Below are 27744 nucleotides of genomic sequence, written 5' to 3'. Positions count from 1 at the left end.
GGCAAAAAAGAATTTAAAACAGGTGTAGCCACCAGCAGCTGATTGCACAAGTAAAAGTGTGTCAACACAGTTTTTTGGGCGTGAATCCTAGAGGCCTTGAAAACGATAACGAAGCTATTTCGGTGTAGATGTGACAAGCTTGAATAGAGTGGTGGGAAAACAAAATTTTCCTCAGTAATAAACGCTGTCGGACGAGCATAGACATGCTCAGAAAGAGACTCAAGCTTTGCTGCGCACACAAAAAATACTAAGTGTTTCCTACGAAGAAACACGGTTCGGATGACTATCTTGCACTGCGACTATAAATCAGATTGAAAGCTGTGGAGTTTAGCGTCCCAAAGCGACACGTAGCCTATGAGGGATGCCATAGTGGATGGCTTCGGACTAATTTATGACACTGCACAGCACATGGGTGCCTTTTGCGTTTCACATCCATCAAAACGTGGCTGCCGTGGCCCGGAATGAACTAGGTACCCTGGCTCAGTAGCCAAGCACCCTAACCACTAAGCCATCGCAGTGGGTTTTTAATTCCCAAGCTCGTGTGGGCAGAGGACGTTCCGGAAGAACACAAGCTCAAGATCATGCGTGTACATCGTGGCCACATTATACCAATCCCATCGTTGCCAGTGCTTCAATGTGAACTCCTATTTATACGAACAGACTTTCTACCATGAATTTCAAATTGCGTGCCTCTATCGTGCAAAGAAATCAGAAGCTCGGAATTGACGGTGCACATAAGGGAGTAACTGTTCATTAGCGTCCACCCAAGCACAACCATACGGCTACAAAGGAAAGCTAAAGAGATTTCAAAGAAACCCCGTAGGTGAAAAGTTGTCCTGGTCTGTGGTTACAGCAGGCGCAGTGAGGTGTGTGAAATGGAGCTATCAGTTGTAACACATGCAAAACCTTATTCCCAGTCATACTTTTATTCTATGGGACTAGTGATGGTGCTGTGCAAGCCTGATAAATCTAGCAGGACAAAGATTTAACACTACATAAGGCACTGCAAAAGCACTTTTTTTTTTCGTCTGCATTCACCATGTTCATTTCAGACAATATTGCCAGCACTAAAAAGGCAGATATGTTAAATGTGGTGCTGATGCATACTAACAGTTGGTGGTAAAGAACTAGCAAGTGAAACAGGGCGAGGTTGGACTCCATAGGTCATCTTTCTCATCACAGGTCATCTTTCTCATCACACATAGAGAAGAAACCAAATTCACGCCTGTGCTTATTAAGCAATAACCTGCGCCACCTCGGATTCCCCATGGTCTTCGGTTGCTGGAATGTCATTTTGGCAGAGTATTGGTGCAATCGGCGCAGCATTCCCATCACTGCGTTTATAATTGACAGGATTATGAAAGCCTTGCCAAGCAACTGCCATTTTTGTCTCGAAGCTTCAAGTCATTCCCAGGAGCATTTTTCTTGTCATATAAGACTCTCCTGTGCCACATGTGGCCACCTTATCTCTATAACTTCCCAATCTCATCTGTCAACTTGTCTCTCCACCACTCCCTGCTACACCTGGCTTCTCTTGGAATCCATTCCGTTACTACAAGAGGTAATTGGTTATTGTGCCCTCGCTTTACATGCCTGGCCCATGCCTATTTCTTCCAGATTTCGACTTTTATATTGTTAACTTGCGTTTGTTCCCAAACCACTCTGCTTTATCTTCACCTCTTAACCTATTACAGCTCTCATTTTCCTTTCCATAGCTCGCTGTGCTGTCCTCAATTTAAGTTCATCCATTTTTTTTATTCAGTTATTGCACTTAGCCACGAGCCATCATTTTGTAACATATTGCTCTCTGAATTCACAATTATCCTTTTCTTTGTCCCACTCCACTGTTCTGCACCTAGGAATGCAAAGTGTGTATGACAGGGCGAATTTTTTGTAGCTGCCTGTAGCTCTGTCACTGCCTGTTATACAGCAGAGGAGAACATAGTCCAGCAGATAATCCCTCTCTTTCTCCCCATCCATCACTCTGTATTAATGGGAACAAACTATGACTATCATTAATAAATACTCAGAAGAATTGCAAACCAGCAAAGGCAGCATCATTCTTGAAAAGTACAGTAAGGCAATTCCTATTCTACCGAGACTGGTTTGCAGTGTGGTATAATACAAAAAGTTCCCAACCCACTGTCTAAGGCCACAGACCTTCACCTGTTTTTTGAAGGCCACATGAGAAAGACAATCGGAGCTGTGGTAGACACAGAAACCTCATGCCAGTCACAGGCACAGAGTTTTGAATGCCAGGCTGGGGCTCAAATTAGCAACCTCTCGTTTTTACATTTGTTCCTTTGCATAAACGAATACTGAAAAGCAATAGCCCTGAAAAGTTAAATTTCCCCTCATCGAGCTTCTAAAAATGCAATGCAATAAAAGCTCGTTAATTCGAACTTCAAGAGACCAGAAAAAATGTTTGAATAAGAATGACCCAGAAAAAAAAAAAAAAAATTGCTGGCAGCACGGTATCTTCATTTGATAAAACACCGAGCAATGGTTGGAAAAATTGGTTCTTGAATGTTTTTCAGGAAAGTAAACCGCATAGTAATTGTCTCACTTCTTGGTGGACACCCGAACCCTACTGTAAGGGAAAGGAAGGTGGGAGTGGAAGAAAAAGGAGAGAAAGAGGTGGCCCTAGTGGAAGACTCAGAACTAATTTCGACCACCTGAGGATTTTTAATGTGCACTGACATCGTACAGCGGCCGCCGCAGCCGGGTTTGAACCCGAGAACTCCGGCTCTGTAGCCGAGCACCCTAACCACTGAGCCACTACAGCGGATCGAGCAATGGTAGCTAGATTTTAAAATGAGAGCAGTGCGGCAATGACTGTTTCACGTTTCCATCAATATTTTATTGCATGCATATGGTCAGGAGCATCTAAGCAGAACTTCTCCAAAATCGTAAGGGCCTCCTGCATCCTACACGGAGCGACGCGGTAGAGCTCCACGGCTACTGCATCACACACATCATAAGTGGCACAGTCGCTTGTGAGGAGGTTTCACCGCACAAACAGCGAACGGCATGTGACGAGCGCAGTTTCTGCACACTGGAAGAACAAAACCGCACGGATGGAAGCGAAGGAAATGGCACCGAAGCAGCAAGAAAAAAAGTGGGAGAGAAAATACCAGCGATGGGCCAATCAACGGGTTAGGCAGGCTGGCTGATGCTCGAGCCACCCCGTCATTGTGGGCTGGTGTGAAGCCCAGAAAAGTGAAACAAGAACTACACAGTCTGAGTTTTCAAAGATTTGGGTCGCCCATTTATCATCAAGCCTGGTGTCGCACAAGCGACTATGCAGCATGGAATTCAGGGTTTGAGCAGTGCTATTTCCACGATCGCTTGCCGCACCCGTCATATCTGGACGCGGTTTATCTCCAGGCGCCAGTTCGACTTAACCGGTGCGAGACCCACAGCATTCGAATTTGTGAGCATCCAATGCCATTGACTTGCATAGGCGTTATCCGGGACCGAGCCTGCAGTTGGAATTATCCGGATTTTATAATTAATGGGGGTCGAATTAACGAGCGTTTACTGTACATTTAATGCATAGCCTCGGCGTTTGGACCCACATTTTATTTTTTATTTTAGCACGTTCACTGCGGCAGCGATTTTCGGGGCCTTAATCTTTCGGGGCCTTGATTTATAGGTGGCCCACTGGCCACCTATAAATTTTCATGGGTTCCTCATGACCCTCCAGTGAGCCTCCAGAAGTCAACTTATTGAAACTTATTGGCATTTGTTTTTTGCAGGCTCTATGAAAAATCTGAACATCTCGACGCCCTAATAGCGCCACTCAGTATTTGTGCCGCTTAACAGGAATACATGACGTGATCCACTGGTGACCCATGACAAAGTGAACGAGTTAAGCATCTCTCTAAGCATGTCAGCTTCAACGAGCGATGCATGAGGCATAATCATGATTAAGAATTCAGTGCGCTAAACTAGTAGTTTGAATGACCACTAGTCTTGGATCGACACAAGAACTTCAAAACCTAACAACCTAACTCTCCTAGGCCACCTGAGTAGATTCAATGTGTATCAGCCTGACCATGTGCAATTCGCTTTAAAGAAAGAAAAACTTCCGACCTAAACCATGTTTAACTGCACAAAACAGTTGTAACCTACAGATATATTGCTTGAGGAACACCAAACTTAAAGACGTACCACTAAGCTCGAGCTCTCAAAACTGAGATAATAGAAACTCCATTTGCCGCTTGTTCTCAGGGTGACTAAAGAAAAAAAATATGACAGGCAGTTATGCAGCTTCACGAAACAACTGCCTCTAGCTTCTCAACCTACTTCACATACCATTCACAATACGGTCTTAGCATTTTCAATATGCAATTCCTCGGAGCCTGGTGAGGTCCATAGTTAAGTTTATTTTCCAGGTTCAACTAGAGGGTTTCCTGGCTTACCTTCAGTTACCCAGTGCACACACATTTCTACAGCCCACTTCTACTGAGCACCGTCTTTTTTTTCTGCTAAAATTCCAACATGCTATTCTTTGAACTCACTATTAGTGTGCACGGAAACGGTCTCTTAGTGTACACTAGCTTACCATCAGCTCTTGTTCACCATCTTCCTTATAAGTCTCCTCATCACTTGAGCTGCTAGTCTGGCTGCTTGGCGGACCACTGTGTCTCCTTACAGCACTGGCAAAAAGCAAGCATTTTATGTGAATGAGTGCAAATCAAAGATCTACATCGAAGCTTCAGAACACAATCAAGGAGCCCAGAAATGCGAGCCACAGCACTCAACACGTTCACTGTGTCGTGGATCACCGGTGGGTCATATCAATTTTTTTGCTTTGCGGCCATGAATACTGGGCCCCACGATAAAGCCGCGGATCAGATTTTAGAGCGAGGTCCTCCTCGTTAGACTTCACAAAATCTGACCCATTGCTTCATTATGTGACCCAGTATACGAGGCCACACAGCATGGATAGATGAAGTGACCTGCTGGTGACTCACGTGGTGAACAAGTTAACAGAGCTGACTTAACCCTGTAATGCCTAGGCAATGGGAATGTCAACTGAAAGTTATCAGGTTCCAAAATTTCACCATTCCTTCACTACAAAAATGTAAAACTAGAAGATTTGCAATTAAATTTAACTAATATTGACTTCTGAATGTATATATGCATGCACATACAATAAATTAAGAACAGAATCTTCTAACACAGCAATTAAACCAATAAAAATTTTAGGGTGCTTTGGATTGCATCAATTCATCTTTCAGCAGGCCTGCTGCATCTCTGACAGCCAACACTTTGACCCTGCTTTGATAAACTTGCTGAATAGCCACTTCTACAAACATTTTGGCAATTGATGTAGTCCTGCAAAAGAAATGAAAGCTACCCGCATTTGTACATTATCACAGGTGATACACCAGGCATTACAGGGTTAACAAAAACGGGAAAACTACTAGGATGTTCAGGAGCTGAAGCATTTCTTCAGTACTCTCCTACTTTGTCACATAATGCTAAATAGATGGCAGGCAATTTCCAATGCCACCTGAACAAGTTGACAAGATATAGCCCATCAAATAAACACTGAAAGAGAAAATGATGTTCTGGTGGCACTAGTGCTAATGACTTTAGCTACATTTGAAAAAGCTTGATGCAACAGTGTTATATAGTGCCAATGATTACAGCTACATTAAAAAAAAACCTTGCATTTTCAAAGGCAGATATGCAATAAGCAAGACTTCAAGCGTTTCCTAGCACTATGCATACGCTACAAAAGCACAAAAGTTTTGCAAATTGCTTCGAACAGTTCAGCTAGAAAAGGGATTTAAAAGAGCACAAAGCTTGGAACACTCCTTTAAGGAACTGCTTTGTTGTGCTGACTCTTTCTGCACTCCATCAAAGAAGAATCTCTTGGGTACCTAGGTTGATAGCCAAAACTTGGCACACAGCACAGGCAGTTCTTCAGGTCGAGACTCCCGTCCAAGATGCATTTGTACAGGATTAATATGTTCACATTTTCTGTTTTGATACTGCGCATGTGGCTTATCATACTATGCAACCTCCTACCTTCATACTCAATCTGTTTTTCACCTTTTTCCTATGCAGAGCAGTATTCCAAGAGCATATTTGGCTAGCTTCCTCCTTCACTCCGCATGACACAAAAGCTTCTCTCCCGCTCTTACAAAAATGTGCAACTAAACGATTCAAACAAGTTTGTTGGCCATCAACAGGCAATGTGAAATTGAAACCCTGCATTGAAGGCCAGGATTTTTTTTGTAAAGACTTCAGTAAAAAATTGTTGCTTATTCATGTCCAACAGAATATACAAAAATATATTAATAGAAAACTGCTGCTAGGAAAACAAGCAAAAACAATAAAAAACTGAACTTTATTGACGTTAAAACAGATGTCAATGTGCCAAGTTCACAGCAATTCAAACCAGGTATACAAAGCAGGAATAAAAAGTTTTCATATAGAAAACAACCAAAATTGCACATACACAGTATTTCACACAAGAACAATAGGTTAATAAAGACAACACAAGCTTCACTAGATATACATTTTCATTTTCAAACCTGAATCGGCTAAGTGCCATTTCAATAAAAGCTTTTTAGCACCACAGTACACATTTTGTTCATCTCTGGTTCAGTGTCAGGGTTCGTTTCCCCTTTAAACACAAGTGAACCACTCTATTTCATGGCAAGAAGCAGACCATTAAACAGTGTCTGTAAGCAAATTTCTCAATTTATGTTTCAAACAAATGAGATGGAATCAACTCTATATACACCACCAAAAAAAGAATGCATGTGCAAAACATTTATGCATGTTTAATGGCAGACAAGTTCCTATGGTGTGAAATAGCAAAGGCACTGATGCACGAGGGCACAAAACATGGTTCTTGCCAAGACTATAAGCATAGACTTATTTTCTGTGTGCAAAAACACTGCCACTGTTGCACCCGAACACAATGTTAGTGTGCTCTTTATTAAAAGGATGCCGCTGGTCACTGCTAAGCAAAGACTGTGTCCTGACCAAAACTAAGAACCCTAAAGTGGCAACTCCATGAACACTTCCGCGCCGCGACGGGCGTCGAAAAGGAGCATGCACCTCCATGCTCCTGGTGCTGTTCCTCCTCTCAAGCCAAGGGAAAGAATTTCAAGGCGTGAAGAAAAGGGGTTTGTGGGGCGCTGAAAGGACAACTTAAACGGAGAAGAAAAGTGGGGGGAACCTGGAAGAACTCCAAGCCATGAAAAAAACTCAGCCTTACGAAATTCCAGTCCGTTATGTCTCATCTACTTTCTGCGAATATTAGAATATAACGAACTAACGGTGTGTGACGGTCTAGTTTGTTATAAGGGGGATCGACTGTATTGCACAGATTTCATTTCCAACATAAGGAACATGGTGCAGCTAAATGCACTGTCCTCTTCAAGCTGAAAAACCAGACATGCTAATCCAATGGCTTCCAATAACACAAGCAATAACCGTTCCGCCTAAAACCTTTAATAAGACACCAAGGTCAAGCGGAAAAGAATGCTTTAGTGTTCCTTCACATCCATCACGCAGCTGCAGTAGAATAAAATTTTCAAAATATTCCATAGTAACACGCATGCATTGCATGGCACATCAGGAGATCACAAAGCTCTGTAATAAAGCAGGATTAGCTGTAAGAAGAAAAGAGACAAAACAAACAATCAGACATAATCAGTGCGTTAACAGAAACAGGCACAAACTCAACCTACTCTACTAAAATAACAGCGAATATTTTTTGCTCACATAACTAAATGTGGGAGTATGTAGGTTTTTATTTCATCTCCCATCTGCCTTTTTCCTGCATATGACAAGGCAAGCAAAGCACATTCGTGAAACAAAGTCAGACGATCGCTCAAAAAGCAAATTCAAAACTGAAAGAATTTAAAATACTAGTACTATGTGGAATGCTTACAGAGTGATAAAATAAAAATAACAATAGGGCTTCAGTACCGACTAATGGCTGCTGCTTCCTTTCCCCCTTTCCCCATAAAAAGTACAGAGCCACTATCTTGACAGCCTTGTAATTTATCCACAATTTATCATTTGATATGCTTATTGGTCCCTCATGATAATTAGACTAAAAATCTAAAGTAACTAACAATTCTATGACCTGAATGTTGTTGAGTGGTATGCTGATGGCCACATGACCTCAACCAAAATTTTGCACGAGCAGTGCCCACATTTTTCGTTCATAAGAAAAAGAAAGTGCATTGCAAAACGGCAATTTGTGAGCCCTTCCCTCAACATGACTTTTTTTTCTTTCTAGTAAGAAGTATGGTGAGCCTGCTCTCTATGACCATATTCATCTACTGCTATGCAAGACCAGAACAAGTAATTTTTCATGTTGAGAGGCACAGTATTTTGTCTGTTCTCTCTTTTGCTCCCATCTCTTAGTGTTTGTTTCTGGTTCCTAACCCATTTACTCTTAGCTTTGTATCAACACTTCCCAGTCTGCACACACCTTAACACAATTACTCTACTAAAGTTCTTTTGAGCACCAGGAAAAAAAAAAAAACCAAAAAGCCAAACGTATTATGCGACCACAGTTTGTTGAAGTTCTGAATGTAGTAGTCCGGAAAATCATGCTTTCCGGGAACGTATTAACAGGGATAAATGCAGTGTAACTCTAAGAGACATTTTTAATGTCATCGATTTTGAGCGTACAAACCGGGTTATCGTATGAACTGGGAACGCATCAATGAGGTTTTACTGTACATGTCTCTATGACACTTCACGAAGTCAAAAATCACAAAACGCATTCACTAGGTCCACCTTTCTTCAGCTTGAACCAATGAGCCTTTGTGGCCTAAGGGTAGCATGTCCATCTCACAATTTGAAGGTCCTGGGCTCGATTCCCACCCAAAACCAACTTCACCCAATTTTCTTTTCAGCTGAATTTCATATTTCTTTGCTTCCATCGGGATTTTCACTCACAGCCAACGACGACACTGGCTTTTCTGTGACACGAAACCATTAATGCTATCACACTGAAAATGTGCAATGAGGCACACTGGCACAAAGAGTCTATTTTGTAGAGGGCATGCAAATATTTGGAATTTCGAAAATGAATTCAATTCCATATTTAATTTGGAAAATGAATAGAAAATTTCTCAATATTTGGCAGTGATCGAATATAGCAGACTTTCATCGAGATCTAATCCTGATGAAACTGCAATGTCTGGGCAAATTTTCCAAAGAGCAAGCTGAAAGGGTCAGGAAAAGTCGAAGTCAAGTTCACTTTTATTAATCAAGGTGGTCTGTGATCGTTCGTTGCTATTTTTGCTTAAAGCTCATACTACAAGAAGCGCTGAAAGAGCTCAATTAAGCTCTCTTATCGCCATGACTTCATGAAAAAATTATAACTCTCCTATGAGCACCAATTCTCACCTTAACATCGGCTGCCCTAACTAACTACGCCCTCTTCACTTTTTTATTCACCGTCTATTGCTTGAACTAGTCGCGTTTCAGCAGAATATGTCATGGATGCTGCTGGGGCTGCTTGCACAGGCTAATTTGGGCAGGCCCCTGAAGGGCGGCCTAGTAGAGGTGTGACCAGCAAAGCAAGCGATCATGCATACATCCTTTTTTAATGCATAGTTTACCGTTGCTAGAACACCTCAGATGTGCAGCTAATGGCCAGCATGACGACAATCAGAGGGCCCCCATCGCTAGGCCAAACATTAGTACAGCTGCGGATTAGCCAGCCAGCCGAGCCAGCTGCACGCCATTTCAAATGTTGTGAGTTGGTCTCTTTTTTCCTTTTAAAAAACGCCTCACCGATCCAGCATCGCCACACGTTTACTTTACTTCCATCCACATGGTTCTGTTCTTGTAGTGCACTAAAACTGCGCTCGTCAAGTTATTCCTCATAGTGAGCAGGCAGTGCAGCATGTAACAGAACAGCAAAAAATACTCTGCCACAAAGTTTTAGTCTTAAGAGGGGACCCTGCTCTTTCAAAATATTTTTTATTAATTTAGTCTCAATCATGCAATCTTCAAGGAACATGAATTTTTGTGTGGCAATTATAAATATTTCATTTAATTTTTGTGTAAAACAAGTCCTTGTGCAGTTACGCAATATGTTATGCAAGTTGCATGTCATTGGTTTGTCTTGACATCGAGAAGTGCAATAAGGTAAAATTATCATCCAGCCTATTATAGAGGCTGAGTTATGAGGTTTTTAAGTCGCCACTTGAGAAATGGAAAGAAAAGTTGGTATCCCTGTTTCTGGGGTGCCACCTTAAAACCCTATAGCTCAAGTTCTATGATAGGCAGGATGATAATTTTACTTTACTGCACTCCTCGATGTCAAGACAAACCAATAACATGCATTTTCAGCAAGTTCCCTGTAGCAAAATTTCTTAAATGAAGGGTCACTGCCTCATTTTGTATGCTAACGTTATGGGTTTCATATTTTATAAAGCCTAGTTGAGCAGTACACATTTCTGTGCCTATCATTGTTTTTGACATGATGGCCAGCATGTAGAGTCATTTAAATTTGTTTGCAAAGACCATGTGCAATTTTGAACTGAACAAGGACAGCACTGTTAGTCTTTTTTTTTTAATCCCTTCCAACTGAACAGATATCTAATTTGATACTTGAAGCCATTTTTTTTTCTGCTACTCGTATTTGAAAACTTCAGTACTCACACACCCCTGCTATCTATAACTCAGGCGTTAAATATAACTCTTCCTGAGCTAGGCTGCAATCTAGCTTAATGCAAGTTCCTGCTGCTGAAGACTAACGGTAATGCATTTGTGATTATTCCTTTCACAATTCTTTTCTTTCCTTGACACAGCAATGCACATGAGTCCTTTAGGAAAACCATTAAACAAGTACTACGGTACCACTACCACACTCCCTACTTCAGAACTTTTATACTTTACTAAAGCTGAGTGAATTGAGTAACTGCAGTTATCATCAATCATTTGCTACACTGTTGACATTGGCCATAACAGTACACAACATATTATACGGGAGTAACGTTTCTGAATGGCCAGTTATGCCAGGACAACCAGCCCGGATTCCAAGTCTACAAGATATAAAATTTCTCCTGCAAATGCCCTTGGACAAGCCCGGTGCTGTGCCGCAAGGCGACAGCGCCCTAACGCTCCCTTGACAGGCTAAGATGCTGCGCCGCCAGGCAGCAGAGCCTATGGAGAAGCATCAGCGAGCGACATGTCCAAATGTGCAGCAAATTGCTAGACAGCCAGACGCCGGTACCCCTTTCCCCCTAGAAGTCACCACGCGCGGAAAATTTGAAGCGGGTGGCCAGCGCGGTCGCTGGTTGGACCTCTGGGACGGCCGCCGGCAAGTGCTGGCTTTGTATTGGACCGTTTGAGTGACAACCGTTTCTTGGGGCTTTATAAGCCCCAACGCTGCCGCCTGGAGGGCACCTCCAATCCACTGAGCCCGACCTACAGAGAGACCGACCCACCGTGAGCCGAGTGCCGCTCACAAGGGGAGTGAGATGTGTGATGCGTTAGAGGCTCGCCGGACGTCGCCGTGCAAGAACAGTCGCGCTTGCTGTTAGCTCTCAGCCCCCAAGCCAATCTTGTCCTGTATAATGACCTGTACATAGTGTATAAAATCCCTTTTGTTATTCTCACCGACGCCTGACTCTGAGTCTTCGCTACCGACTTGAAAACTGCCAACGCTCTGTCATAAAACTGGTGGAGAACGCAACGGGACCACCTCAATGTCACAACATTGGTGGCAGCGGTGGGATCCCCAATCAGAACAGGCCTTACCAAGTGGCAACAGTGAATGCAAGCTTCTGAGAGCAAGTAAAAGCTCATACATGCAAAAATACTCGATAAATGGAATGTGCTCACACAAGCAGTACACCTCAAGCCAAATTCAATCAGTGCAAAGTACAGTATTCATAAGAATCTCTGATTTAAGGTTTCTCAATATGCAGTTCTTTACGAAAACACTATCCATCTATTTCAGTAAGTAAAATAGGCCTCACATAATAATCTGACACCTACTACCGCCCGCATGAGCAAGGAAATCCTCAAGAATGCAAGTGAACCTTCAGTTGGAATCTTCATTAAACAGCAACTCTGACATACCTGTCTAGCATGCGAAAGTTCATATAAGTTCACACAAGTTCCAGCAATAATGCAAATTTTAACACTTCTTTGTGTGAGTACCTTGCACATATAAATTCATAAATTGTCTACAAGCTCCAGGATACAAGATTGTCATGCTCAGGTTATCACTTTCCATAGTTAAGCCAGTGAAGAGGTGATCCAAAGAAGCAAAATTGGTGCATGGGCATGTGATCCAATATTCGTGGAGCTTCATTTTTGCTGCCCATAAATGCTACAGCATATCACATGTATGATGTTAACAACTGCTGTTAACACCATGTGCACAGCAACAATAAGTATATCTTCTGTTGACAAGTACAAGCCCTGCCTTGCTCATTATGCCGTCTTGCCATAACCAGTCTTATATCCCCTCTGAAGGTCTACTAAACAACTAGATGACTCCGCTCACAGACACTCAACGGGGCCCATACTCTGGAAGTGTCCACTAAAGGATAAGTCCAAATTGGTATGGCTTGAACTGAGCACATTCTCTTGCTCCAAGAAACCAACTACCACTAGTGGTGTCCCAGATTTTGTTAACTGCATATAAGTGCTTACAGTTTTCGAACCAAACACAGTTGCCTGTTTTTGCTTTCGAACGATGCAATATAAATAAGAAGTATAAACACTAGAGGTTTTATTACATGCACAGAACAGCAAAAACAGATCAGGTGCCGTCACACAGCAGTCATCTCTGCGTTTGAGACTTCAATGAATTGGCATGGAATACATCCACTTAGTGGAAATTTCCAAAAAATAAGCCCTGTTCTCACAGGCACATTCATGATCACTATCCTAGGCAACACTACCAGTGCCAGTGCCTGGGAAACAAAACTTCCTTTGCCTTCCCCCACCTCGCTTAGACACATATGCAATTTGCATGAGTGTACAACCAAAACAGCCAAAATTTGGATGAGAAGAGTTGTGTTGCAAGACATGAGACTTGGGCTAGTGCAGTCTCATCATGTGACTGTCATTTGTGCAACGCTTGTTCAAAGTGAAATGCACCAATTCCCACAACATTGCACTGTGCAAAATCTCTGTCAGCCAAGGTACAGTGCAGTCCGCTATAAAAGAAAGCATGTAAGCATGTGGCCCCCAATGAAGGTACCATGACTGAACTTTTGTCCTTGGGACCAATCTTGCATCAGATACAACAACAGGAGGTACACTGTGGCATTAGTTATTTTGTAGGGACGTGCGAATATTCGAAATTTCGAATACGAATCGAATATGTTTGATATTCGATTCGTATTCATATTCAAAAATTGATATTCGTGAATTTCCGAATATTCGAAATTTCCCGAATACTCGCCAGCGATCGTATAATGCGCACACTTTCATAAATTCAACCGTGGCAAAACCACAATATCTGGGCAAATTAGCCGATAATCGAGTTAAAAATTGCAGGAAAACAATACAGAGGTCCTAGGAATCCCCTTTCTTCTCCGCCGTTTATCACGCGGACCGACCGCATCCCGACGCCGCAAGGCTTTCCCACATATTACCCGTGCTGCGAACAAGATGGCCGACGGCCCGCTTCGAGCAATCGTAACGCGAAATCGCGCTTTTTTTAATCCTTCTGTAATACGTTACATATTTAATGCCAACATCCGAAGAATGCGTCCTGTCACCTTCATAACTCTCCGAGCGTGACTTCCGCCATCCCGTTTTGTAAACTACGCTATGCGGGAAAGCCTACTTGCGGAATGCAGCGGGAGCCTCCTGAAGGGGCGCGGTAGTCACAATAGGGCAAGCGATCCCATCAAAATCTCGCCTACTGCATGGTGCATTGCAACCTGCACACCTCTTTAGCAGGCGTAACGGCAGGCGTGGCAACAATCGGAAGGCCTCTGTCGCTAGGGCAAAAAAATAGCCTGGCTGCGTAGTTTCGGTTTCTGAGCTTCACCGCTGCCCCGCGGCAACTTCAAATGTCGGCCCGCGCATTCGCCGATAGTCCAATCCCAGCTCCGCACGGCTTTTTTTTTCCTTTTTAGAAACCGCCTAGCTGCTCCGACGCCAGTGTGTGTTCCCCGGCCCCTTGCTTGCATTTGTGTTGTTCTTCCAGCACTCCAAAACGGGTGGCTCGTCACGGGCTTTCAGGTGTTAGCGCGATGGAGCCACCTCATAAGGCCTCACTGCATCTTCAGCATTTTCGACAGCATTTTTTTTTTTCAAGGAGGGGGAGGGCAATTTTAGTAACAGAGGCCTTCGGATGAACTTGGCGTTTCTTCCGGTCCCTTGAGCTCCGAATGAATCAGGTTTAATAGTCATCGTGTTATTTTTTTTGTTGCCAGTCTTGTCATTTTATGGGCTTTGTTTTCCATGACCTCATTATAGTTTGGATACTGTTATGCTGTCTAACCAAGTAGTACACATTTCTGTGCACATTATGTTTTTTATATGGTACTGAGAACGACTAGTTTTGTTTTAGTTGCAAAGACCACACACTATTTTGAAAAAAAATAAGGGCAACTACGTTTGCTTGCTCACCGTTTTCTTGAATTTTTTTTGTAATGAACAGATATTCAATATTCGATTCGATATTCGAAGCCATTTTCATATTCGTATTCGATTCGTATTTGAAAATTTCAATATTGGCACACCCCTACTAATATGCTCTTCTTGCTTCATCATGCTTGTGGTCTTGGCATATGAACAATACACGAGCTCCCTGCTCAACATGTCGGCCTCAACAGAGAGGCTTGTTTTATTTTGTCTCTTAAGGAAGTTTCAAATCTGCATGCAAAGTAAGAATGATACTTATCAATGTACATCTGGCATCAAAAGTTTACAGAGCACACTACATGGCCCAGGCTATATGACAATAGCGTTTTTTGGCGCTACATGTACCCCACAAACATTTGATGCTGAGTGTACACTGGCTTCACTAGATCATGATCCACGCTTCAGCAAAACAGTAGAGAAGAGAGGAGGGAAGCACCAAGACAGTAGGACATTTAGCCAGACGGCGCCCCCTTTTTGTCTCTTCTTGTTAAAAAAAATCTGCCAAAATGAAATGTGAAGCCCTTAATAAAAGCAAGAACACCCCCCCCTCCCCTAAAATGATTTTTCACATGTATGTATTAACACTTGAAAGCTAACCCTACGCATAGCCAAGCGCAACATACAAAGAAAAAGCCAATAACCAAAAGTGTGCACTCACAGTCCCTGCCAGGATGCTGTCTCAGTGCACAAGTCAGTTGTTCCACGGTTATTAGAGAGCACTCCTGGCTCAGGAGACATGTAAGATCCCTGGTTGGATGGGGAAAGCCCGTCTGGCACCTGCAAAGCAATGTGTCTTGTAGAAACGCTGTCATTAAACATGTCCTACTTCAAGTCAATGAGAAAACGATTTCTACCACTAGCCACTGCCTAGGTAATGCCTTGCGGAAAAGCTGCCCACATGTTCTGCAGAACAGTTTCCTAGAACAGGTTTCCCACCTGCAATCAGCGTGTTACCCTGAAGAGGTCCTGGTTTCTTTTGCTGAGCCATTATCTAGCAAGCTTAAGTTGTAGCACATGCCCCGCAACAAAGATGTGGCGTGTCAAGAAATGAGACCCGCTGTAAAGCCATACATGCGCAAAGTCTTGCATAAAGTTAAAAAGGTTGCCGCGAGGTGCGGTGTAAACAATTGTCTTAACTGTGCCCACAAAACTGTCATCACTGTGTGCCCATATTTCTGCAAATACTAAAAAAAAAAAGCACTAGAATACGTATGTTCAACAGATGTGCAACCAAAGTTGTACACTCTCCCCTCGTCATGTGGAAAGGCCTACATCGGCCAGGACCAATATATTAACAATCACTTAAGACAGCACCACACCTCGCTGCAACCAGATAACACAGCCAATCTACCTAAACACAGCAACCATTGTAAAGACTGTACCACTCTTCAATAATGTCATAATGATCAGCCACAGAGAAAGACAGAACGAAAAATCCTAGAGGCGTTTAAAATCAAGAAGTTAGGCACTGAATGTGTCGCCGACAGCTTAGTCTAGTTTACTGCAACAGAATAATATTCATGAACGGGAGATAGTTCGTCATGTGCAAGATATTAACACCTGCATTATCAAATGTCTTTTTTTTCGTTTTTTTGTCTGCATTGTTGTTTACACGCATGTGCGCCCTGCTCTGTCGTGACAATTTGCACAGAGCAAAAAATGTGTTTCCAACATCGTATTGTCTACTCCTTGTGAGCACGTCCTTTTCTCTGTTTCTTTTTTTTCGTAACCATTCAACAACTGCCCAACAAGCTACGCTTCTTCAATACAACTTTACCATCCTTCAGATATTCTAAGGCAGAGAAGCAAAACTTCAAAAATTCACCACATACTCCAAACACACCAGGAAGCTTTTCAGAAGCTAGAAGCACTAACAGAATACTGAACCACTACATGCAAGGCAGAGCACCACTCACTTTATCGGAAAACTCGGCTTGGCCGGAAAAATACTTGTCCAGTACCAACTTGGCTGTCTGCAAAAGGCATTACAAGCGCACACACTTGTTGAAAAGACAACAGAAATAAAGGGCAACCACAGCTATAAGTAAAACACAATGAGTGGGTTTAAAATTTGCAAGCCAACTTTCACACACAGCACACTGACCATATACCGGTGGCAAATGAACTTGGAGAAGCCTGGTTCCAAATTGTGAACAGGTTTTTGCATTACTGAATGTTCCTTCTGGTTGTGGATACCTGACAAGTTCCACTTCATTAGCAATAATCTCTCCAGGGCTGTCAAAACACATAGAAAGCTTGGTCAAAAAGAACAGACATTGTTTGTGCCGTCTTCTCAAGTTACTGTGGAAAATTCATTGAAATTTTACTATTTGTTGCCTTTATATCCCTTTCAGGTGCCAATTAAATCTGCTGAAAGGAAAAATCTTTTGAATAAATGACGATCAGTAGACTAAGCAGAAGTGATGTGCAAAAAATTATGCAAAAAAATTCATATTTAAGCATATTTTATTTGCGCCCACATTTGTGGACATAGCGCCTTAAACCTGATACATGAAACACTGCTACATTTGCTTGCCTTTTCTAACTGATCGTTCGACATGAATAAATGTTTAGCTGTGAGAAGATACGCCTCAGGAAATTATTCTGTGGTTCATGACTTATATAACAGATAAAAGCAGCCATTCTGTGATGACAGGCAGAGAAAAATTCGGTACTGCACATCTAAAAGCCCCGAACGTGGCTTTTAGATGTGCAGCCTTCATGTCGGCACCATGGTGTAATTAACGTGTTCAGAAGCTGGGGCCATTGGTTGCTTCCGTCATAAGTAATGCTTCAAGTACGGGTGCATCGAAGGGGTCTCGAGGGATATGAGCACAGGTGGAAAGGGAGAGAGAGATAGCATATTGCAGGCCTGTTTTACACATTGTTTTTGCAAAAATGAGAAATCATTTTTAAATGTTGTTGTTTGCTCAATTTATGTAGAGACCTGAAACGAACTGTCCCCTCACTCTACCAATGTGCTGATGTTTTGTATCCGTGGAGCTTAGTGGGCAGCTCTGAACTGGCCATGGTGCGAGGGCACAGGTTTCCCTTTTTCATGCCCCCTTGTGTAGTGCTGCCACTTTGTATTTTTCTCAGTCTCGCATTTCATACAAAATGTAATGATTCTTGCTAAAAACTGCAGCAAAATTTTCATAGCGATAGAGAGAAAATGTTCTGACAGAGACTGAAAATTGTTGTTTCCTTCAGATTCATCTGTGCTACAATCTAGCACAAGTGGTCTCAGATCCCTTTTTGAATATTGGTAGGAGGCCTAGGACCCTCCTAGACCTCCCTGACATAGTGCGCTGTGTTTGTTGGCAGCTCAGCTAAGTGGCGGTTCTTTGCGACCATCTGCGGGTCTTCATTGCTTGGTCAGCCGCACTTTTTTGGAGGTGCTTCTCCATCGGCTATTTTCATAAAAAAACGCTTCAGTGCTGGAGTCGTCCAACGTTTCCTTTGTATAAGCATAGCTTTCAACGCCCGTAAGAAGTAAGCCCATTTCGTACAAAACGTGCACAGAAAAAAAAAAAAAAACGCCGCGTTGTGGGGAGGAAACGCCACTTTGATATTTTCGTCATTGAGGCGCCATGTCCACATTTGTGGACACGCCACTCTGAACGTCCACTGCAGCACTTTTTCTTTCTCTACGATGATAAAAATTGGTGCGCAGTTTCTACATTAAGCTATCGACACATTTCGAGCCCTAAATTGCATCATTCACGATCATTTGTAAAGATAGAATGCAAAAAGAAAAGCTATTTACTTGTCCCGCCAAAAAACGACGCAACGCCCATATTTCTTTTTATTTTTACAAACGCATTTCGCTGTAGCTCCAAGAGATGGTGCCACAAACTTGACAGGGATAAAGCCCCTTGATATTGAAAGTAGCGACACTTTCCTCACTCCCGCGTTTTCGTCCTCGATTATCCTCGCCCGCCGGCTATGCGCGCTGCGGACGGCACGCTTCGCAGGCCATTGTGCGCTTGCCGGCCCGATGTGTTTGCTGGCACACATGAGCACGCCTAAGTTTGCGCTTTTTTTCACGCTCTGTTATTAAACACATCCACTAGAAAGTGATGCGACACGCGTGACTCTACCACAAGCCACATTTATCACCTTCTCGTTCGAGCAATGAAAGCACTAAACGTGAGCGCTTGCGGCATGAACAATCAAACCGCACTCCGTGCTCCTCAATACGGCAGAGTTTTTATCAGCCTAAGATTTGCGTTACTTTTGTATATACAATACTTTTCAGCACACTGACGCTCCGCTAAATGCAGATTTGACCTAGCACTACATTTTCGCAGAAATACAGTTTATGACGCTGTTCTTTCGCAATCGAGCGAGGTAAAGATTGTGGCAATTTAGGTAAAGATGTCGTTTCACGAATGAGTGAGCGAGCGGCTGCGAAAATGCTGGGAAATTTTCTTTTATGTGCTTTATGCATTTTTTAGCAAGTTTCAGACCGAAAATTTAAAGCTTGGCTCCTCAGAGTGGTGCACATGCCGCGACTTTATTCCCTGGTCATTACATATTTCATGGCTGCTTGAAAGAGAACAATTTCATTTTCAAGATTTTTCGTTATCATTAGCTGCTGCAGAAGTGAGCCTGGCCAAGGGTTTGGCTTAAAGTTTTGGGGTGATTGCTGGTGCCAACAGAAGAGTTTATTAAGTGGGGTAAAGATACGATATTTTCTTAACTCATCTATGCTATTCCCTTGAATGCATTCAAGGAATGCTTCAGATGGCCGTGCTGAATCAATATTCAGCACTGTAAAGCACGATTCCTACTATCTTATAAACTATGGAGTTAAAGAATCTGATGTTATTTTGAAAACACCATTCAATGCAGTTATCATAATTTCGCCTGCGACAAGTCAAAGCTCGTTCTAAGAGGCAACTTTTGCAGTGACTCGCCCCTCAGGTGGCATTAGATCTTGGAATTGCGGTAGAGTTGCGCGCAGTCACGACGGTGGTGGAACGAATGCTTTAATCGCTCTAAAGATTAACATCCCTTATCATCCCTACACAGGCGATTGTATCACGCCGTTAAAGCTACCACGCTAAAGCTCTGGGGCACACGGGAGAGAGACTGCCGTATAGTCTGCAAAAATCAACGTTTTCTATTTTGCGCCAGGTCAGGAGCACGCATATTTACTAGCAAAAAAAAATTTAATGTCAACGATGCAAGCGTTTTTCGCAGAAACCCACACTGAGATTCAGAAATTAGAGTGGCTATAATAGGCGCAATCCGCACGGCAACAGACGTGAATAGAACACACAGAGCAATGCCATCAAATGGAAAGATTAGCATGTGAAACGATGCGCAATGATCAGCGAATTAAGCAAGATTATCAGCTGCCTGATGATCTCACAAGAAGTCTGAAGTATGCACACTAGTTTAGGCATCATGAAATGCAAAGGACTTCGCTGAGGACAAAGTGCTTTGTCGGAACAAAGTCCTTAAGGGCGATGCTGTGGGTCCCCTTCTTTCTTCAGCTGATGTCATTTTTTCCTCGAGCAATCGTGAACAGCATGACGCCATTTCCCCTCCGGCTTGTGCACTGAAATGCACCGCAACCGGACATAGCGCGGCACAAAAAGTAGAGTTCGAATTGTCAGCGCGTAACTCAACGGAGCTGGACCAGCAGCAGAGGCAGACGGCCTGCGCATGACGCCGACCAAAAACGAAAACACAAGGAAACGATCCTTTCCCGCGCGTTGCATGGGCGATGGCTGGAGGAGCCAATCATCGTTCAGAAAAGCACCGAGCAGAGAGTCGGGCGAGGAGGATGTGCGAGAGTTTGCAGTGCGGCGGCAAAGTTCACAGAAATGAGCTACTTTCATTATCAAGGGGCTTTAGACTGAGAGGGTCAAAATGGTAAGAGTGTGGTATTCAAAGGTGGAAATACGCCTTGCGTACGAAACTATGAAGAGGATTAGGTCGTGTTCACATGTGGACACAGCGCCTGAAGGGGACATAGTCAACCAAACCTGGATTCGAAATGAGCAATGGATCAAGCACTGGAGCTAGCACTAGACTGTTCAACCCTTTAAAAGCCGCACTATCAAGCAATGCTAAAAGTAATTCGTATTGACAATTCACAAATGCTTTCTAAAATAACCATGAAAAAAAAAATGTAGCTGCATTTAAAGTGAGATGGCAAGTTCTTTTCCATGTTCCATTTTTGGTACATTGGTGTGTCCTACATACCGAATGCCAGTGTCGCCTGAAACATCTTTGATGGTCTGTACATTGCGAATTTCTTCCTGCTATCTGAAGACAACCTTATAGCAGCCTGCAATGTCTTTGCAAATTATGTACAGCAAATTATTGAGAAAGCCACCATACTAGAATACTGTTTTGTTTCATCCTGAGAGATGTACCGCATTCAATGCTTCAGAAGCCAAGGAAGGCAGGAAAGCATTTCTTGAGCAATGGCTTTTACAGCATATCTATGATACAAACGACACATGCGCGGCCCCTTTCTGTGATCACGTAACCATCTTCTGTACACGTCTGGCACTGCCTTTGTATTCTTCACATGGGGTGCACTACAGGGGATGCAACTATCAGGTGGGAGATGAGGTGCATGAGCAAACCCTGCATGCACCCTGCCTTTCATTTCGTTCAATCTTTGCCATCACCGGGTTAAGACGTGCAGTCGTGAGATGCCCTATACTCTTCGAAATGCCTCTCACGCACTGCAGGCAGCTGGGAGGTGAGAGCGCCTCCCTTTGGCAGCCCGTTCATATTAACTGGTGCGAGACCCGTAGTATTCGAATTAACGAGCATCGTATATGGGTGTTGGTCGGGACTGAGCAGGCAGTTCGAATTATCTAATTTACAAATTAATGAGCTTTTACTGTACACACTACTCCAACATACAAAAGTTACTGGTAGATAATAATATCTTGAATGTTAATACCGGTCAACTCAAACCCAATGAGCACAAGCTCTGATGAAGCTAATTCACAAATAATTCAATGAAAATTATCCATATTCACCAAGTCACCAACCAATTGTTAAGACAACCAAAAAAATTCAAACTTCAGACCATTATGAGAACTGAAGCTTGAAGCTACAAAATCCTTCAGAACACTGAAGGCAGGCTTAAAAACAGCATGAAAACATGGACAAGGAAATGACCTCACATGGGTGAACGAGGTGAACATATAACGAGTGAATAAGTGACTACTGCTCAAATTTTATAAAAGCTGTCCTCGCTGGCTCGCTGATGTGCTTCTCTACCCACTGCAATGGTGCTTCCGTGGTTTTCATTTGTTTACCCAGTCAATGAAAGGCATGGCTCAAAATCGAAGTTGATTTTCATGTATAATAAATAACCATCATAATTTCAGCATTCTACAGGTTGGTACACCTGTCATGCCATCAGTACCATGGAAGAAAAACTCTATAGTACTACACAAACTCGGGAACAAAGCTCACTGCAAAGCTTTTGTCAGCGCCACAGCTGCTCAGTCCTACTGCACAAACTCAGGAACAAAGCTCACTGCAAAGCTTTTGGCAGCGCCACGGTTGCTCAGTCACTTCGGCCATGGTGGCTGCATTTATATGAAAGCAAAACGCAAGCATGACTGTGTACTTTGTAATGGCACTGATTGTTGCAAATGGCTGAAATTCGTCTGAACTGACCGAATTTACTCACATAATTAATGCCCTTTTTTTAAATCACGGCTTCCAAAAGGGATTCATACTTTAGCCGCGCGAACTAACAAGGACCAAGCTTGCGAGAAGACAGGACACGGCCCATGTCGTATCTTCTCGCTTGCTTGGTCCTTGTTGTTCGCGTTGCTTACCGTAAGTATGAATTGCCACCAACATGCCCAGTTTTCCGTCCTTTCCAAAAGGGAGTGCGCAAACAGCGCGAATTTTATGAACACGTCCTAAAAACCTCTACAAAGGTCATAACGTGCAATATACGCCGTATGTTGCCACTTGTATGCCAACCACCTAACTCACACCCCTCACTGGTGGCCAAAAACATGTTGACTCCAATTACTAGAGGCATACTCCCTCCCACCCCGCCCCACATGTTATATATAGTTCCCTGTTGTGGGATGGCATGATGGCAGATGTGCAGCTCAAAGCAATAAACTAGTAACGGTACAATATCAAAGCCAGCAGTCAGAGGCAAATGGAGATAAAAAGCGATAAAACAGAGCCCTCACGTGCGGCCTGGCTGACCAGCAGAAAACTGAACAGCAAACAGTTAGGCAGTTTCGGATTTTGGCACAAGCCGGAGGTTACCGGAATTTTGCTTGCAACTGTTCGTCCAGGAAAGCGACCACCAGTGCAAGTGAACCGGGTAAACGATACACAGTTCGTTTCCTCACAACGCACACCTTTCGCAGCCGCACACATTGATACAGCCGCGCCAGCCTTCCCAAGACTGCCTTGCGTGCACCCGCGTGCACGCTGGTGGTTTGGTGCAGCAGAGTGCATAAAATATGCGAGTGAAATTTTTTTATATGATATGGGGTAATAAATTAGGGGTGTGCAAATTACGCAAATAAGCAAGGTAACCCGCAGCACTCCACAAGGGCACTATATGTAGCCCCCGCGCAGCTTCACAACGCTAAACCCTATATACCAGCAAAGCATTTGTCAGAAAATTACACTGCTAACTTCGAATGCTTTGTCCTGTTGATCCTATTTGCACCCATAGCAATTCATCCAGACCCAGCACGTTTGTAAAAAAAAAAAAATGCACATCACACAGTCTAGCCACAGCCCCCAAGCAAAAGTCTCAAGTGAAAAGAAAAAATTTAAGGCAAGCTCACCTTGATAAGAACAGCCTTAGCTCCGCTGATACGAAGAACATCTCTACCCACAGTGATGGTACTTGTGTATTCACCCATGCTGGCGTCGCCCATGCTGTAGCTATGCACAAGTGACGGCTTCTGACAAGATTCTTTAGTACCCATGTTGTAGTTTGATGTTTCATCTCCCATTTCCTGCCAGATGAAAAGAACATACAGGTTCTCCCAATGCCTGAACCGTACATATCTTTTGAGAGAAATGTGCTTACCCGAACCGGAGATGCATTACGTCGAATTGTGTCTTCAATAAGTTCTTTTGCTCTCCTGTCCAAAAAAGAAAAAAGAAAAAAAAAAGTCAATTTAGCATGTTTTTGAACTGCAGTATGTGCAGGCTAACACTGAAGCCGTCAAAACAGACTAACAGCTCCTTTCAAATACAAAGGCATACTTTGCCACAGCTCCTCGTAGACATGACGATGCAAGTATTACGAAGCCACAGCTGTTCGTGTATAACTGCGGGGGTACACCTAATACATTATGAATGGTTAAAATGATTAACTGCGATGGTAAGCAGCAAGTGCATCTAAGTTGCCATGGATACTGGACATCAAATTATGTTTCTGGAAAAAAGGGACAAAACCAGCAAAGCATGTTTGAGACAAAAGGATGTCCAATAATCATGATGCGGTAGCACTTAGTTCAGTTTATCTGGAATGCATGCAGGGCAAGCGTCCCCTTAGTGCCGTCTGGTGCTTTCTGGGGTTAATCGCATAAGCAATAAATTTCAGTTGATGTCCAGGAGGATTTATGGTCTCCACCTCTCATTCTTTGATCCTTCTCTTCAGAAGTGAAAGTATATCAAACCATGCATGCCACAGCAACCAACTAGCCCAGCTGCCTACTTCGAATACATTGCATGCAGAGTATAACATGCTAATGCAAACTTTACTACAGTCGCCGACCGATTTTTCGGACTCGAAGGGACCCGAAAAATGGTCCGAATAATCGAACAGTCCGAAAAATCCGTGAAGTACAAAAAAAAAATCACTTTACTGAGATGAAATCGGCTTAAAAAAGTCACTGACTTTACCTTGCGGAAAATTTCTCTTGCTGGCATTGATTTGCGCCTGTATTTCCGCCAAAATTGTGCTTTCACTGTACACGCTAGACCGCAAGGTCACCGCATTAAGTTGGAATACTTCCCACGCTTCTTTGACGGACCGGGCGGGACCATGTTGTCCACAACCTAAGTGTGCACCACACCGCTCCTCAAACACAAGCAAAGATAAGGCACTTTTCGTTCAAAGCGGCGGACCCGCCGGACGCAATCACAAAACGGCGAACGGATGTAACTCCGTGAAGACTGAGCGCCACTCGGTCGATGCGGTCAGAGAAACCCAAGTGACGAAACAGCGAATGGCGAACGCATGAGACCCGCCGCGGTGGCTCAGTGGTTAGGGCGCTCGGCTACTGATCCGGAGTACCCGGGTTGGATCCCTACTGCGGTGGCCGCGTTTCGCCGCCACGCGGTCGGCAAAAATTTACATTTGCGCTCCACAAAGTCCGAAATATCGACTGTGGATATGTGCATGTTCCTACGATGTGCATGATGGCTCCTCAACAAAGTCCGAGTCATCGGTCTGCTACTGTATATACAGCAGTCAATAAAATTTAGTAGGCGGCCCCTTTAACATGTATTTTATAGTATTCAATCAGACGAGAAAAAAGTAAACTCCACCACTACAGTATTTGTAAGAAACAAAAGATAGACTCACAGGATTATCTTACAGCCATGGAACGTCACTTCAGACCCATGCCCCACGCAGTTACCGTATAATGTCACGTATAAGTTGACTCTGTACAGTCAGCAACCGAAAATTCGGACGGCTGATTTTTCAGACATGCTTGATTATTCAGACTTTTTCGCGGCACCACGACATGGCCCATACAGTCAATGTATAAGAGCGCCTGAAATTTCGGACGCACCGCAACTGACTGCTCGATTTTTCGGACCTCATTCACACTCACCGCCATATAATGTGTACAGTGGAACCTCATTACTTCAAACTGCAGGAGAGATCAAAAACTTGATCAAATAAAATGAAATTCAAGCTTAAAGGGGGCCTCTTGTGATACTGAAATTCTGCGCGAGTCAGCACATTGCGCCTGCGTGGTTTCGAATTCGTACGGTTCTTGAACGTCTTCCGCCGCATGAAGCAGTCAGAGTTCGCGGAACTCATCAATGCTGAGTCTTTCGTTTCGAATACAGAAAAACGTAGCAGCGAAGCGCGTGGGAGGCATATGGCTTCACGGAGACGGTGAGCGCTGGAGGAAATGGTGGTGCATTTTAAAGCGAGGTCAGCGTACCCGCAGCAAAACGCACTGCAACCCCGACTTTTCTATCGTAAAACCGTAAATAACTGGCGTTTCGGTGACAGGCAAGACGGCCCTCATTATATGCAAGCCACCGCAGAGTGCATATCACCGAATACAGTGCCAATTTTGGCTCTAGTCGCTAGGTCTAATGACGGGGGCCAACGGCGACGGAGCGCTTGCTTCGGCCGTTTCTCGGTTCTTATTGTTTAGCCATCTTCGCGTTTTCATTCTGGGCCCATCGTACAGCGGGCGCAATGCAGTTCCCGCAGCGGCGTGTTCGCTTTCCCGTTTAGACTTTCTCCCAACCCGTGCTTTCATCGGCGACATGCCGAGGGCAGCACAGCCAGGCCGAGCTCTTGAAAGCGGTTGCCGCCCGTCGCCTGTGCATGTGTCGCGCGGCGAAATTTAGTCATTAGGAGCTTTAGAATGTGTGCAACACAACTGACCTCTTCCTCCAGCATAATGGCAATAAGTTCGTGTTTTTTTTCGGTGAAATTTTGATTTTCCGGACTGCCCGATTTTTCGGTCGTTTTTGCGGCCCCTAGAGGATCCAAAAAATCTGTTAACTGTATATTAGTCGACCTCCCCAGCTCGCAGTCGCTCGCCAAAAAAATTGACTGCTAATATAAGTTGATGGCTCTCCTGCATGCATTTTCCTTCCAGCCTCAGCCTCCAAACTGCTACATTCCCGACTCTCCTGTTATTCAGATGTGGTCTTAACTTCTATTCTATTCAATAGCTTTCCTTTCTGCTCATTTTATTTGTGCAGCCCCGTTGCTTTCCGTTTTCTTTCTCTTGACCCTACGACCAGTTTTTTTGTAAACGTGTTAAATATTACTGCTCTTCTGTTTCGCTTTCAAGACGTGCAGCAAATGGAAGACCAATTCCGAAACTACTGCAGCTTTCTAACTACATGTGGAATAGAAGTATAAGACACTTTATATACCTTGCCCTTTACTTGCCATGGAATGTTAGATGCATACGGCTGCTGAACTGCGATCCCTAGTGACAAGGTGCAATCCCCAGAGCTAACAAGAATTTGCTCACGTTATGGTCTCTTCGCTGGGGCCAGTGATCTGCACGAGCCTGTCCCGCACGCCTGGATTCACTGAAACCACAAAAGGAATGTCGGCCGAGAAGTGACAGATGCAGAACCACGACAGTGCTTTGAACAAATAGGGTAGGTGCATTCCAGTAACCACTCTACTAGCACAGCATCAAGCTTTAATGCAAAAACACTCGAGCACACTGCTACCAAACCTGGCATGCAATGATTCCAAATAAAAAATTTGACAAGTACAAACTAAAAACACTCATGCAAATCTGTGCAATAGATGCAAGCACTTTTCTGGCTTCAAGCACTGCAAGATAAGACAAATTTCCATTAAAAAAATCTACAAGCACTAAGTTAAGCAACAAACATGAATATCCCATTAAATTCGTCTACCTAAATATTTCATTGCTTAGTGCCCACTTGCAAGAAAATATTTCACAGGATCTCAATGCAGGACAACTGAAAAATATGCCAAAGATGAGGTGCTATAACTCTTCTGGACCACACTTGATGTAGCAGTCACAGTTGCAGCCGATCCAGAATTCACAGAACAGACCACACTACCAAGCAGCCAGCATGCATGTGCAAGGCAAGTCATTTGAACAGCGGTCACCTGTCACTTATTTTGGCAACATAGCTTCTCAGAGCCACAAAATTAGATAAATAATAAACATCTAAGGTTTTTACAGGTTGAATAAACTCTTAACAAATGCCACATGGTACACAGCTTAGTATGTTTGCTACTAGCGGTTGCTAGACGAAAAGTGCCAAGTGTTAAGAAAATATAAAGAAAAACAGTGCACTGAAGGGAACAAGTGTTCTATTCAAACAACAAGCATGATTTTCCCGAAAATCCTAATCATAACAAAACAGACTTGAGAACACAACACAGTGGCTTAACTGTTCTTGACATCT

General features: G+C 43.5%; 1 protein-coding gene across 7 annotated transcripts in view; it reads right to left on the bottom strand.

The window, feature by feature from the left end:
- LOC144113544 (uncharacterized) overlaps positions 1-27744 on the bottom strand; it is a 119201-nt gene that overhangs the window by 72893 nt on the left and 18564 nt on the right. For all 7 annotated transcript variants that reach the window (XM_077646673.1, XM_077646674.1, XM_077646671.1 and 4 more), the window contains 6 exons: positions 26823-26883; positions 23669-23723; positions 23421-23594; positions 16530-16586; positions 15272-15390; positions 4568-4661 (listed from right to left, as the gene is read on the bottom strand). In XM_077646673.1, the coding sequence (XP_077502799.1) occupies positions 4568-4661; positions 15272-15390; positions 16530-16586; positions 23421-23594; positions 23669-23723; positions 26823-26883 (560 nt within the window). The remainder of the gene's footprint in view (positions 1-4567; positions 4662-15271; positions 15391-16529; positions 16587-23420; positions 23595-23668; positions 23724-26822; positions 26884-27744) is intronic.

This window comes from Amblyomma americanum, chromosome 1, assembly GCF_052857255.1.
Source record: "Amblyomma americanum isolate KBUSLIRL-KWMA chromosome 1, ASM5285725v1, whole genome shotgun sequence".
Classification (NCBI taxonomy): Eukaryota; Metazoa; Arthropoda; class Arachnida; order Ixodida; family Ixodidae; genus Amblyomma; species Amblyomma americanum.
Note: the sequence above shows the minus strand (reverse complement) of the source record. Positions and strands in the feature narration are given on the sequence as shown.